Genomic DNA, 15,781 nt, shown 5'->3' with positions numbered 1-15,781 from the left:
AAAAAACAGAAAACCTTATAAACTTTGTATAGTCGTTCCACAGTTAAGGAGAAAAAAATTCAAAATGATGGCAGTGCTCCAATCTCAGGGCTATTGCTCTAGCACAGAGGTCTCGTTAGGGGTCTCTGGGGAAGGACCCGTCTACCCCCTCCCTGCCATTCCTGTGGCTGAGCGGTCTACAGGAAGCAGCTCTGCCACTCTCCTAGCTGGCCTTGTCCAACTTGGTCTCACAGACCCAGGGGAGGAGACTCTGGCAGACAATGTCATTCCACTGGCCATCAGGGCAGAAGTGGGCACAGTCCTCACCTCCGCCCAGCCCGTGTCCGTCCCAGTCATCTGGCTGGCCTGGACTCCAGTTCCTGAGGAGAGAGGACAACGGCAAGCTGGGAAGGTCAGGAGGCACAGAATCCAGGTCTGAGAAGGGGCTGTGGGTCAGATGCTGAGGAGCAGAGCTGAAGGAGGAGGTAGGGCACAGAAAGCCAGGGGGTACTCACTGGAAGTTGGTCTTGTAGTCTGTCCCATCCACCCATTTCCAGACTCCTTCAGGATCACTGAGGCCCATCCAGGTGTCTGAGGAGGCTATATGTTCCTGGACAAAATTCTGGGACGACACAAGGGCGATGGTGACTTCTCCCCATTGCAGCCAACTCCTTGGACTAGCAGTTCTAGACTTGACATGCTCGTTACAGCAGTGAGGAGATTTGGGGTGTTTACCCCAATGCCCGGGCCACTTACATCTCTGAGGGTGCGGCTCAGATGGCAGTAGCTGTTAAAGCTGCCCGGGTGATTCCAGTGTGCAGCGAAGTTGGAGAAGCATTTCCTTAGAGGGGACAGGTCTTGCCCCTGAGCACCAGAGGCCCTCACCTGCTCCTCCCTGGAGTTGATGACCACCAGGTGGGCGTTCTGCAGCCGGCAGTTCTTCTCAGCCTCGGGCCAGGACTTCACAGAGTGAGAGAACCAGTAGCAGCCACCTTCGTGCTCCAGCCAGTTCGGGGGGCAGCAGGCCCTGTCTGAGCCTGGGGGCCGGGAGTGGGGGCGGCTCTGAGAGGCTGCCCAGTGGGACGTGGGCAGGACACGAGGCCAGGCGCCCCCACACAGCCCTTACCGTTGCTCTTGAGGGCAGCCATCTGGCAAGCCAGGAATTTCAGGCCTTTGGCCTGCTGCTGGACCAGCAGGAGTATTCGGAATAATCTGGGACACACACAGATGGGCAGTGGGGACGGCGCCCTGGGTGTGGATTCTGCTGCGTGATCCCTGCACGGGGCCCAGCCTAGGAACCCGCCTGCCCTCCCCGACACGTCATGCCCGGGCAGCGGCGAGCAGGGGCCTGACCTGCTTTCAGCTCCTGCTGCTCTTTCTCCAGCTTCTTCTCCAGAGAAAACACCTTGTCGTTCGTGCTACGGGCTGGAGGGGAGGCCGCTCAGCACCACGGGGCTCCCCCACCTCTGTCCTGAGCCCCAGCCCCGCCCTCGCACACACTCCTGCACAGTCTCACCCGCTTCCAGCTCCTGCTTGTGATTCCCCACCTCCGCTCGCAGAGGTGTTATCAGTTTTTGCAAACTGTCACCTGGGGGCCATGGGGACTCAGTGCTCCAGAGTCAGCTCCCACCCCCTCCTCCACTGCACCCCACCCCGTCCAGAGCCCCTTCCATGCCAAGCTCACGCTGGGACATCAGCGACTTGACCTGATCCTCAGTGTGTGACGTGGAGTTGTTCAGGGCCACCAGGTCCCTCTGAAACTTGGACTCTGATGGGGCAGATGGGACAATCAGAGCTAAGAGTGGCCAGCGCTGAGCAGGCCACTTGACAGGCACTGTCTCCTTGCTTCCTCACAGCAGCCCAACCCAAAGGGACAGACACTGCTGTTATCCAGTATTGCAGATGAGGAAACCCAGGACTGGAGAGGATACGTAACTTGACTACATCACCCAACTAACAAGTGACAGAGCCAGCAGCCACCCTTATCCATCACCAACTCCATCAGTGACCCACCCATGCACCCCTTTATTTCTCTCTTCCCTGCCCACCCTGTGCCCCTTACTTTGGGATCCGATCACGCAGACGCCAACCAGCAGAGGCAGGGCCCAGGGAGAGCAGGAGGCGGGAGCTGGAGCAGAGTGGCTGCAGGAAGGGCTGGAGGGGAGGCAGCCCTGCAAGAGGAGAAAGGGCGTCAGGACAAGGAGTGTCCAGGGCATGAGAGAGACAGCGGAGGAGTGGGTCACAGGGACCTGTCTGGGACCAAGGCTGGCAGAGGTAATGCTGGGGGAATACTGCACAAGGAGGATCATGGGATGGGAGAGGCCCAGCCCTCTGACCCCTTGTGGACCAGCACAAGTCCCCAGGCACGCAGGCCCCTCATACCTCTCGGAACACACGTACACAAGGACACACAGACAGGGGACGTGGCGATATGTAAGGTCCTATCATCAGGGCTGGGGGAGGTGGCAGGAGGACCCAGGGAGAATTGGGCAGCCAGGCCCGTAGCAGCTCACACTCATCTGTACTATCGGGGAGGCTAATGGGTTTCCCTCCCAAATCCGATCACTCAACCCGCCACCAGGGCAAACCCTCATGCCCTCCCCAGAGCGCGGGAGCCTGGCCCGCCGTGGTCTTCCCTGTCCTTGTCTTTCTGAGGACCCTGAATCCTCTTCATACTGGGGCCCCTGAGTCTGGGGCTTGACCTTCTCAGAGTGGGGGAACCCACCGCTGCACATGGTAGAGGTGCAGACGTGACACGACAGCAGAAATCCTTCTAAACATGTTAAGGGGGTATTTTAGGAGAGACCATTTCTCCTTTCCTCCTACCATTTCTAAACCCCTGGCTTTTCTTCTCACTCCCCATGTCCTGAAATTTTTCATACATCGTTGACATGCTGGGACCAACACGACCGCTGAGGCTGTCAGAGCTGAAATGGAGACAGGGCCAGCGGCCAGGCTGTGGCAGGAGCTGGGGCAAAGGGGAGGCTGGGACTAGGTTGGAGCCGAGGTCAGGGGTAAGGGATGAGGCTGGGATTGAGAAGGAACCCAGCGTTAGGGTAGGAGTGGGAAGGGGCCTGGCTTTGCAGCTGAGGTTGGAAGTGGGGTCAGAATGAGGCTTTGGGCTGGGGTTGGCTTGAGTTTGGGATTGAAGATGGAGGTAAGGTTGGAGCTAAATATATCGCTAGGACTGGGTCTAACACTGGGGCTGGAATTGAGGTTGTGTCTCTTGCTAGGATTCAGGTCAGTACTCACGTTGGAGCCATGGATGGGGCGGGGCCTACACTTGGGCTGAAGCTGGAAATAGAACAGAGTTGGGGGTCAACCTTGGGTTGGTGCTGGTGTTAACATTCAAGTTGACTCTGGGGTTGAAGCTGCGGTTGGAGTTAAAGGAGGAGGTCGGGTTACTATGGGGGTTGGAGCTGTGGCTGGGGTAGTTGCAGGGGACAGGGCTGGAACTGGGCTAGAGACGGGGCTGAGTTTGAGTCTCTGGTTGTGACTGAGGTTCGGCTGCCACGCTTCAATCTGAATCCAGTGCAGGGAATAGAGTCTAAAGTCTTCACTGGTCATTAAATCCCCAAGCTGCCCCCTCATATTTCTTCCCATTTGGTCCCACCTAAGCCCCACAGTCCCCTCTCCTGGCTTTCTCTAGCATCCTCCCTGTCCCCTTGGTCTCACCTTGTGAGACCAGCCCCGTTACCTGTGGAAAGTCTGGAGGCTGTGATTCTTGGGTTCGTTGTGCAGCGATCACCAGAGTTTGAAAAAACTAAATCTTGGAGAGTTGGGATAGAGGTGATAGAAAGAGGAGTCACGTATGTGACCAGGGTCCTGCTGGTCTTCATGTCTGAAAGCCCAGGAGTCTACAATCTGGGATCTTCTGCTTCCTCGACTTTGGACAGAAAATAATAAGAAGAAGGAAATGATATCGGAACAGAGTCAGAGATTGCACGTGGAGAGGAGTTGGATATGGGACCAGCTCTGCTCTCCTCCTCCAGAGTGTGTCTACTCCCTTTCTGCTTCTTTTAAGTTCCCTTAACTTCCTCAATTTTACCATTTGGGAGAGGGCAGCCAGACCAGAAGGGACCAGAGGTACATCTGTTGTTTTTTTTCTGCCCCCCACCCCCTTTCACTTCCTGAGTCATAATTTCCCAGAATTGTTGGTGTCTCCATCGTTGCACACCCAGATCCAGAGGAACCCATCTCTGCTCGTGTTCAACCCCAACCCAAGTCCTCTGGGGCAACAGCCACTAAGCTCCCCCAGCTGTGGCCTAGCTCCCTCACTCCACTCAGAAGGAGGGAAGAGGGTGATGGAGAGCAGGATTCCCGGCCGGAATGGAAGAGGAGGAGCTGGGGAAAGGAACAAAATGTATTGAGCCTCAAATCTGTGACAGAGATTGTGCAGACCCTTGCCATACATCAACCACTCAATTCTCACAAGAAACTCAGGAGGCATCTGGGGTGATGGACTGAGGCTCAGAGCCATTGTGTGACTTGACCAAGATTACACACCTCGTAAGTGAAAGAGCCAGAATTCAAGCCCAGTGCTGCCCGACACCCTAGCCTGGCTGGACTCTCTCCACATGCACTGTCTTCACCAAAGGGATTCGATTTAACCCAGTAAACCCTGTAAATCCCTCTAAGGGGGCCGCCCTGAGTTCATACACACGTCCTTTCCAATAGGAAGGAAACTTGGTGTCTTAAGAAGTGAAGAAGGAAAGCAAATACATTTTAGATCATATTTTCTAGTTAAATGGGATTGTGTTCTGCTACTTACTTTTTGTATTCAATTAACAATGTATCAGGAACATTTTTCCACATCAGCTCATAAAATGTCCTTTATTCATTTCTTATCTTTCTCTCATTTCATATGTACTATAATTTACTTGTTAGGCATTTCCCTATTGATAGACATTTAGCTTGTTTCCAGTTTTGTTTTATTTTCTGGTTTTGCTTTTATTTGTTCTTTTGATTAGTATTTGTCACTAACAGGCTAGGTTTTGGGAAGCCAATACTGAGAATGAATTTGGGGGACAAGCTATTTATTAGGGATCAACACTTGTGAAAGGAAGGGGGAAGAAGGAGGAGTGGGCAGAGGGAGAAGTTCAACAGCGGTGAAGACCCCACAAAGCTTCAGCCACTCCCCCAGGGTGTTCTGGGAGTTCAAACAGCATTGCCTATGGGAGCTGTCCAGCATGGGGCTGAACCGGGGCCTTCATAAGCCCCCTGGCTCAGTCACCAGATGCGGATCACTCCAGCAGGGGCGTGACCTCAGGGGCGGTGGTTGTCTGCACAGGTCACACTCCCCACAGCGGGACACCAAGTCCTTCCCGGAAAGGGGGTTCTGGGTAGCTCATCTGTGGGTCTACCCCAGTATTGCATTGGATTCACACATTAATTTGGGGATAATCAACATATTTGCATTGTTGAATCTTTCCCACAAAGAACATGATATTTTTCTCCATTCACTCATACATGCATTTGTTTATCCCCTCAACAGGTACTTACTGGGTGTCTACAACATGCTAGGCCCTCTCCTTCAGAAGAGGCATCCTTCAGAAAGGAACCAACAGACAAAAAAGGCCCTGCCCTCATAGGGCTTACATTCTAGTGGATGACAGATAAACAAAATAAATGAGTGAAATACACATAATGTCACATGGTGGTAAGTTCTATGGAGGAAAATATAGCAGGGAAGTGAGATAAGATCAATTTTTAACAGGGTGTTAAGAATAGGGTGTCAAGAAAGGCTTTACTGGGGGACTGGCCCCATGGCATAGTGGTTGAGTTTGGCTCGCGTTCCACTTCTGTGGCCCAGGTTCACAGGTTCGGAACCCGGGAGCAGACCTGCACCAATCTTTGGCAACGTTGGGCAGTGACCCACATATAAAGTAGAGGAAGACTGGCACAGATGTTAGCTCAGGGCTAATCTTCTTCAAGCCAAAAAAAAAAAAAAAGGGAGGATTGGCAACACATGCTGGCTCAGGGCTAATCTTCCTCAGCAAAAAAAAGAAGAAAGGCCTTCCTGGGAGGGTGATATCTGAGCAAAAGTCTGAAGGGAGGGAGCAAATAATGAGGAGCTCCGGGAGGAAGAGTGTTCCAGACAGAGTGCACAGCGAGTGCAAAGGCCCTGGGAGGGGAGAACGTCTAGTGTGTACATGGATCATTCATTTGCCAGAGATGCCAGAGAGTTTATAAAAAAGTGAGCTAGAGAGAAGAGGAGTAGATGAGTCAGAGGGAAAACGTGGAGCACCAATTCTTTACGGGCTTGTAGCCTACTGTTAAGGATTTGTTTTTACTCTGAGTTAGAGAGGCAGACTTTGGAGGGGTCGGAGCAGAGGAGTGAATGACCCAACTCATATGTGAACTGTAACAATGTGATTATTGTGTTGTGAATTTCAAGAACAGGGACAAGGGTGGAAACAGAGAGTCCAGGTAAGGAGCTATTGTAATGTCTAGGTGAGAGACGAGGGTGGTTTGTGCATGCAGGTGGTGAGAAGCGTTCGATTCTGGATCTATTGTGAAGGTAGAGTTGACACAGGATTTTGCTGATAAATTGGATGTGAGTTTCTCAAGAAGATAATTCTCCTTCTAGTCCCCAAAATAATTAAACTTTGAGCATTTCCCATAAATTGCTGACTTCCTAGGAAAAACAGCCACATCCTTTTGTGAATACGATAATCATGTGAGAGAAGTGCTGTTTTGCTGTCATGAGCAGACTGATTAAGAACTTGTTAACACTGGCAATCTTGCAGACTTTTCCCTTGAATATCCGTTGTCGTTTTGTTCGGTAAGCTTGTCCTCCAAAGTCTAATTACCTTGCAACTTCTTTGCAAGTAAGCCTTCTTTTCTTTCCTAAATGCTTTTGACGCTGAGACATCTTTCACAGTTAACAATCACGGCTTCCTTCTTCCACTGTCTTTTCCCTGATCCCTTACCCTCTCCCAGTACCTCAGTTGGCCAGGATTCTTTTACCTGGTGGGGTGACTCAAAACTTTATTTCCACAGCATCCAAGTCCTTAGTGGTCCTATCTTTCCTGGGTCACCACAGTTCGCCACTGATCATTATATGATTGGGCACGGGAGTGCTAGGTGGCACCCCAGAGAGTCTCGTGGATTTCAGACTCAGTCCTCCTTTCCCCCACTGGGAAGCAGCAGACCCATTTCCCTTCTTTTTTTTTTTTTTTTTTTTTTTGTGAGGAACATCAGCCCTGAGCTAACATCTGCCAATCCTCCTCATTTTGCTGAGGAAGACTGGCCCTGGGCTAACATCCGTGCCCATCTTCCTCCACTTTAGATGGGACGCCGCCACAGCATGGCTCAACAAGCCGCACGTCGGTGCGCGCCCGGGATCTGAACCAGCGAACCCTGGGCCGCCGCAGCCGAGCGCGCGCACTTAACCACTTGCACCACCGGGCCGGCCCCCCATTTCCCTTCTTAATCAGAATCAATCACCCCCAAAAGTACTGTTATCCCCATCCCCTATCTAGTAGTATATGAGGAGCCCAAATCAGCCAGGACTCAGTCTCATCTTCAAATTTAAACAGAACCAAGGCTGTCTTCCCTGGTGGGTGGGTTCTTTCCTTGGGCACTTAGAACTTCCAAAATCCAATGATCCCAGATTGTGCAGACGAAGAGAAAAAATTCCATAGGTGGATTATTAGGTGTCGTGTGAGAGGAGACACTACCTTCCTCTGACCCTTGGTTATACATATGGCTGTCGGGGAGATGGCACCACATTGGCCACTGATTTGAGATGTATACCCACCGATAGCTTGGGCGTGAGAGGTGAGGGAAAGGGAGTAAAATAAGACATTTACCCCATCCCCAGTCCCCAAGCCCAGAGATAGCAATTTGATGTGTTTCTTTTTGGATATACTTCTGTGCATATTTATATATCTGTAAGCAAATACACACATATGTAATGGGGGTGTTTTTACACACATTATTCTCTGTAACATGCTTCTGCCTAAAAATGAGTCTCGAGGATTTTCCTGTGTCGCTGCCCACCTCCTTCTCTTTAAAGACTGCCTGGTGTTTCAGAGCATAGGTGTGCCAGACCCTATCTAATGACTCCCTTAGTGATGCATTTTTGGGATGCTTGCTTCTTTTGCTTTTGTAAATAACACTGATGTGAATAGGCTCGTATATGCCTATTTGTGCTAAGAAGTAAGAATTTCTCTTGGTTAGATATCTAGAAGTAGAATTGCTCAGTAGAAATATCTATCTTAAAATTAAAAATTGTTTAGACACTGCTAAATTGCTCTGAAAAGACATGACCAATTTATCTTCTCTCCAATCATGTATAAGGATATTCATGTATCCACACCGTCACCAACAAACCTATAAATACTCGCCAATACAATGTTCGAGAAGTATCTTCCATCTCGTTATTTCAGTTATCACTTAGCTGATTACTGGTTTGGAAAAAACAAAGCTTTGCATTATATTTTAGGTTTAGAAACTGTCAGAAGCTCTTTCATTTAATTCAAGTTTATTATGAACAACTGCTATTGGAAGACAGAAATGTGTACCAGCTATTTCAAAACAGTTGACGTGTGTTAGACATTGAACTGAGCTTATAGAGTGTGTGAAACCAGGGATTGAGTTTCAAGAGCTTAAAGGAAAGTTTTTTCAAAGTGAATTCATTTTAAATTCACTTATATCTACAGGGATTAACAATAAGTACACTTTAAGAAAATTACCATTTCCTACATTAGCACATTATGACTTCCCATCATTCCCTTAATATTTCTCTCAAACCTTGAGGTTCCTACAAACGGAAAGGTTTACATTTCATATGGGAAAAGGCAGGCTCCTGAGTAAGATGATTTGACAAGAGAATCTTTATCTCTTTACATCGAATGGCTAAAAAACAAAAAGAAATCTATCACTTACAAAAGGATGCAGAGTAGAGTCGAATTTAATCTCACCTTGGTAACATTTGCCCTGACCTGAGTTTTCACAAATAATTTGTTTGTTTGTTTAGCTCATGAGGTGGTAAATATCCAGGTTCTCAGAATAAAGCATTTAAAGGAAAACATCAGTATTTTAAGTCCAAGTAATTTGCTTTCTGGCTCACCTTTAATTCAAGCGATTTTCTTTGTAAAGCAAGACTTCTGTTTCTGATTTCAGATTCTCCTTTCTCAAAGATGGCTTACATCGTTCTGTTTCCATGTAAGTGAGTTCCTCTTCAACAAATTGTGACTTTGTCAATTTCTCTTTATATTTCCATAAACTTTTGCTCTGTACGATTTAGATCTACTCCTTTAAACACACAATTATCCATGACTCATTTTGGGTGCATTTTACCTCTTATCAATATGTGATACCTACCTCGACCCCTTTTAATGCTTTTCATCTGAAAGTCTGTTTTGTCATAGAATGTTTCACTTGCTCTATTTTTATTAGCATTTGTCTAGAATATATTTTCCTTTCTTTATTTAACATATTTGTGTTGTTTTGTTTTAGATGTATGACCATAGCTTATAAGCAGCATATAACTGGATTTTTTTTTTCCCTATGTGTTTGTTTATTGTTGTTATTATCTACTACTTAATGAAGGAAATCATACGGTATTTGACCTTCTCCCTCTGACTTATTTCACTTTGCATTATACCCTCAATGTCCATCCATGTTGTCACAAATGCCTGGATTTCATCGACTGGATTTTTTTTTAAATCAAAGAGTTTCTGTTATTTATTAATAGAACTAAACCTAGTCACATGTATTATAATTATTGATATATTTGGATTTATTCCTGCCACATAATTTCATGTTCTCAGTCTACGATATTTTCTTGGCTTTTTTTTCTTTCCTGACTTTTGACAGACTTATTGTTGTTTTCTTTCTTCTAACGGTTTAGAAATTATGCATCCTGTTTCTGTTCTTTCAGTGATTACCTTCAAATTTTTCTCTCTGGAAATCTTTCATTATGTTATTTCCCTACATAATGCTCTGAAATTCATAGTAATGATTCTACGTATGGGCCTTTTTTGACCCATTATGCAGAGAATTTGCTGGGCTTTTTCCATTTGAGATCTATGTCATTCAGCTCTGGGGGATTCTCTTCTATTTCTTTTTTAGTAGTTTTTTTTATTATCAAAGTATATACACATAAAAACATAAGGGGAAAGTAAAAATTGTAACCAAAATGAGTGACTTAGTAGAAGAACTGGAAGATAAAAGTTGAAGAAATTTCCCAGGAGTAAAATGAAGCATTTCTTTAAAGCTAGGAACAAGATAAAGGATGTCATTGTCACCAATTCTTTGTGAGGTTGTACTAGACAGTGCAGAAAGACAAAACAAATAAATAAATATATGAGGACTGAAAGAGAAAGAAAGCTGTGATTATTGGTAAATGATATGATTGTCTACTTTAAAAATCCCAGAGAATCAACACACAAACAATTAAATCTTTAAAATGCTAAGGTTTATATCTTTTATTTTCAAATCTCCACTTTACAAAGTTTACGTCAGATGTTTGAAAACCTTTCCAGTTTGGATGTTGCTGGAGTAACTTGGGCTGTTTGTAGTGGTGGTGATTTTGTTCACTTCATCAGGCTTTAGAAAAGATAGTTTGTGAGAATGTGCCTCATTTTGCCTTATGCCCCAGGAAGTCCCAGTGGGGTATGTCTTTTGGCATACGTCCCCACCCCATTTTTATGTAATCAAAAAGGATTGCCATTTCTTTCATGGCTTCTGGATTTCTAGTCTTGCTTAGAAAGAGCTCCTTATCCCAATTTTATACATTCTCCTAAATTTCTTTCCAATATTTTTTGATGATTAATGCATGCTTATTTTTAAATATTGATCCATCGGGAGTTTGTTATTTCTGTATAGGGTATAACAGTCTGGATTTGTTTTATTCCAAATGAATAACTGATTACAGTTTTATGTTTTTGTTTTCTTGTGTTTTATGTTTTCTTCCAGTGAATTGAAATAAGGCTTTTGTCACATATTAAGTTCATAACTATATTTGTATATATTTTTAGACTTGTAGTCTGTTCCATTGATTTAATTTCTTTTCTTGTGCTAATATACTGATCTGATTTCAGCAGATTTAGAGTAAGTTATCTCTCACAATTTCTTGACTGTAAAATTATATATGTGTTTAGACTTGTATTCTTCTATATGAACAATAAAATTATTTTATCCTGTTCCAAAAAAAGTTTGTTGGCATTCAGATCAAAATTGCATTGTGTTTATATATAATTTCTGTTATACATAATTCTGACATATTTATTATATTTTATCTTCCTATCCAGAAACACAACGTGGCTTATCATGCTGTCAGGTCTAGCTGATGTTTCCAAATGTTTGACAGATACTAATCTTTGGGATTCAGGAGCAAGAAATCAGAATTCCAGGAAGTTCTCAGGAATTACTAAAATCGTGTTATTCCAAATTTTTCATAATGCTTTATTTATGTGATTGAAGTGATAATGAGTAACTTTGCTAATACAAAGAGAATCTTCTTTGTTGACAGAGTAATACTAAACATTTCAGAAGTTTAATAAAACAAAAATACATAATAACAGACACATGGCTTGTTATTATTATGAACCAATATATTGTGACAAGATTATATATTTCAAAAACATGTACAAATGCCCCCAAAACTCTACTGTTGAAAATAAAAGAAAAAGAAAAGATCTTGAAAGCATCCCCCTATAGGGGAAGAAGGATTCCAATGACAGCTGATTTCTCATCAGAAACCATGAAGCCAGAAGGAAATGGCACATTTTTCAAGTGATGAAAGATAAGAACTGTCAACCCGAACTCTACGTCCAGTGAAAATGTCCTTCAGGTAATAAGGTGAAATAAAGACATTCTCATATGAAGGAAAACTAAGAAAATTTGATGCCAGCAGATCTGCTCTAAAAGAATGACTAAGGTAAGTGACTCAACCTGGAGGGAAATGACACCAGAAGAAGACATGGAACATCAGGAACAAAAAGCAACAAAAATGGTAAATGTCTGGACAAAATAATGGACTCTTGATGTCTTCTTGAGATATTTAAAATATTTTTGATGGTTAAAAGCAAAAAAAAGTAACCTTGCCTACTGGCACCTTCAATGTATATAGATGTAAAATATGACAACATAATACATATATTATACGTATAACTACTATATGTAATATATAACTATATTTTGTATATATGCCTTTTTAGTGCTCTTCGAGTCTTCCCTGGCTGTGTGCCACCCACTGGTCATTCTGGGACGTGTGCAGTAGTTTATTAGTTCAGTTCTCAAAGTCTTTGGCTAATTAGGACTATGTCCTCACATGGGTAGCTCAGGGGTGAGCCCTGGAGTTCATAGGAGTTGCTAGGGCTACCATAACAAAATACCACAGACTGAGTGCTTAAACAACAGAAATTTATTTTCTTACAGTTCTGGAGGCTAGAAGTCCATGAGCAAGGTGTCAGTGGGTTTGGTTTCATCTGAGGCCTCTCTCCTTGGCTGGCAGATGACCACCTTCTCACTGTGTCCTCACATGGTCTTTCCTCTGTGCATGCACATCCCTGGTGCCTCTTTTTGCATGTCTAAATTTCTTCTTCTTATAAGGATACCAGTCAGCTTGGATTAGGGCCCACCATAACAGCCTAATTTTAATTTAATCACCACTTTAAAGGCCCTATCCTCCCATTAAAAAAGCCATATTCTAAGATACCAGAGGTTAGGGCTTCAACATATAAATTTTGAGGGGACACAATTCAGCCCATAACAGAGGAGAAGAAAAAAGGATCTATACAGTGGTAAAGTGTCTGCATTCCAATTAAAGTAATAAAGCACTGATTCTAGGTAGACTGTAAAAAGTTAAGTATGTATTTTGTAATCCCTAGATCAATTATTTTTAAAAACTACACAAAGAGATATCGTCAAAATCACAATAGACAAGTTAAAATGGAGCACTAAAAAATATTTAAATAACCCGAAAGTAGACGAGAAAAGGGAAACAGAGGAATTAAAAACAGAAGGAAGAAACAGAAAACAACGTTAGACCTAAATCCAAACATATCAACAATGACATTAACTGTAAATGGTCTAAACACACCAATTTAAAGACAGAGACTCTCAGAATAGGTTTTTAAAATGACTCAACTTTATACTGTCGACAAGAACCTCACTTCAAATATAATAATATAAATAGGATAAAAGTGAAAACATGGGAAAAGATGAGTAGGCAAACACTAATCAAAAGAAAGCTGGAGTGGCTATATTAACATCAAAGTAAAATTCAGAGCAAATACAACTACTGGGGATAATTATGGACATTATGTAATGATAAAAGAGTTAATTCACCAATAAGACATAATAATCCTAAATGTGTATGCACTTAATAACAGTATTTCAAAATTCAAGATGCAAAAACTGACAGAACTGGAAGAAGAAAGAAACGAATCTACCATTATGGTTGAAAACTTCAACACTCCTTTCTGAACAATAGACAGAACACGTAGACATAAAAATAAGCAAAAATATAGAAGAACTGAAACCCGCCATCAACAAACTATATCTAATGGACGTTTATAGACCACTCCACCCCACAGCAGCAGAATACACATTATTTTCAAGTGCACGTGGAACTTTCACCAAGATATACCATATCATGGATCACAAAACAAACTTAAACAAATTGAAATTTTGCAACATATGTCCTCAGATCAAAATGGAATTAAACTGGAAATCAATAACAAAAAGATAATTTAAAAATCTCCAAAATCCAAAACTTAAACATCACATTTCTAAACAATGCATGGGTCAAAGAGAAAGTCTCAAGAGAAATTAGAAACTATTTTGAACTGAACTACATTTAAAATACAACATATCAAAATTTGTGGGATGCAGCTAAAGAAATGTTTAGAGAGAAATTTATAACATTAAAGGCATATTAAACAGGAGAAAGGTCTTAAGTCAACAACCTAAGCTCCCACCTTAAGAAATGAGAAAAAGAACAAAACAAACCCAAAGCAAGCAGAAGAAAGGAAATAATGAAGATAAGAGCAGAAATCAATAAAATTGAAAACAGAAAAACAATAGAGAAAATCAGTGAAACCAAAAGTTGGTTCTTTGAAAAGATCAGTTTAACTGATAAACCTCTAACAAGACTGACAAAGAGAAAAAGGGAAAAAATACAAATTATTAATATCAGGAATAAAAGAGGTTATCACTACAGACTCTGAAGAGATTCAAAGGATAACAAAGAAACATTATGAATAATTCCATGCACAAAAGTTTAACGACTTAAATAAAATGGAACAATTCTCCAAAAACCACAAATTATCAAAATTTACTTAAGATAAAATAAGTAAACTGATAGTTCCACTCATTTTATTAGGCTAGCGTTTTCCCTGCTACCAAAACCAGACAAAGATAACACAAGAAAAGAAAACTACAGACTAATATCTCTCAGGGCCATAGATATAAAAATTCTCAACAAAATATTAGCAATTTGAATCTAGCAACATACAAAAAGAATACACTATGACCAAGTGAGGACTGTCCCAGGACTGTGAGGTTGGCTCAATATTCAGAAATCAATCAATGTAATCCACCATACTAACAACTTAAGAAGAAAATCCATATAATTGTATCAGTTCCTTCAGAATAGGCATGACACAAAAATTCAATACCCATTCATGATTAAAAAAAAAAACACGAAAAAAAAAAAAACCTCTCAGCACACTAGGAATAGAAGGGAACTTCCTCAACCTGCTAAAGGGCATCGTATACTAATATGTCATTCCATTGTTATTAAATGGACTTCCTTGGATTTTTCTTTCCTATATATAGGAAAGGCTATAAAATCAGTCTTAATTTCAGGTCTCAAAAGTCCAGTTGGGTCGGCCCCGTGGCTTAGGGGTTGTGTGCGCTCCGCTGCTGGCGGCCCGGGTTCAGATCCCGGGCGCGCACAGACGCACCACTTCTCCGGCCATGCTGAGGCCGTGTCCCACATACAGCAACTAGAAGGATGTGCAGCTATGACATACAACTGTCTACTGGGGCTTTGGGTGAAAAATAAATAAATAAATAAAATTATTAAAAAAAAAATGTCCAGTCAAGACTAAAGCAAAACTTTAATCTCACATCTAATCAAAGCTTTATGCAGCACCGCCTCAGAATCTGCAATGGACTGGGCTATAGCAGACACCGTCAGGGCTTTGCTCAGCTCCCTTCACATCTCTTTGCTCTTTCCATGCAAATTGGTATCCAGTGTGAGTTTATTCTTAACAACCAGCAGCTGTGTCTCTTTGTCAGAAGACTGCCCGCCAGCTACTGGAAAATGTTTTTTGTGGACACACAGAAAGCAGGAAGTATCTTGAAATTTACGTTCTTGCCAACCACAGGCAGCCCTTAAGCAATGACTGTGGGTGCAAGGATATAAATACTTCAGACACCTTGTTCCTGATTGGGACAACTCTGAGATGTGAGCTTTTTGTCGCAATTGCTCCACTATGGGATTGAGCTGGATACACTACCACCACTGCAGGACTTTTCTTGATAGTGCCTAAAAACACCTCCTCATGAATCACTTTCACAAGAATCCTCATCTCACTGTCAATTTCTATTGCACCCTTGCTTGATCTCCTTCCCTTCTTCATTCTGCTTCCCCATTTCCTGATCAATTTTTCCCAGGAACATCTTCTAATGACTCACTTTCCCAAGGATCCTCACCCCAGGGTCTGCTTCCAGAGAACCTAGGACAAGAGTCATGGACTGTTCTGTTCATTCTTTCTCTTTCTTTTCTCCTTGTGGATCCTCAAAGTTTGGGGCAAAGGAGAGGAGAACTCAAGGAAAAGAG

The 15,781-nt window shown here is 43.2% G+C and overlaps 1 protein-coding gene across 1 annotated transcript in view; it reads right to left on the bottom strand.

Moving 5' to 3' along the window:
- Positions 1-202: 202 nt before the first annotated feature.
- Positions 203-15,781, bottom strand: part of LOC101390671 (asialoglycoprotein receptor 2) — a 34,893-nt gene continuing 19,314 nt past the window's right edge. Inside the window, exon 8 of the mRNA XM_087440179.1 lies at positions 203-359. Within this exon, the coding sequence (XP_087296305.1) occupies positions 203-359 (157 nt within the window). The remainder of the gene's footprint in view (positions 360-15,781) is intronic.

Source organism: Ceratotherium simum, chromosome 16 (assembly GCF_057802395.1).
Source record: "Ceratotherium simum simum isolate JZ-2026a chromosome 16, ASM5780239v1, whole genome shotgun sequence".
Lineage (NCBI taxonomy): Eukaryota > Metazoa > Chordata > Mammalia > Perissodactyla > Rhinocerotidae > Ceratotherium > Ceratotherium simum.
Note: the sequence above shows the minus strand (reverse complement) of the source record. Positions and strands in the feature narration are given on the sequence as shown.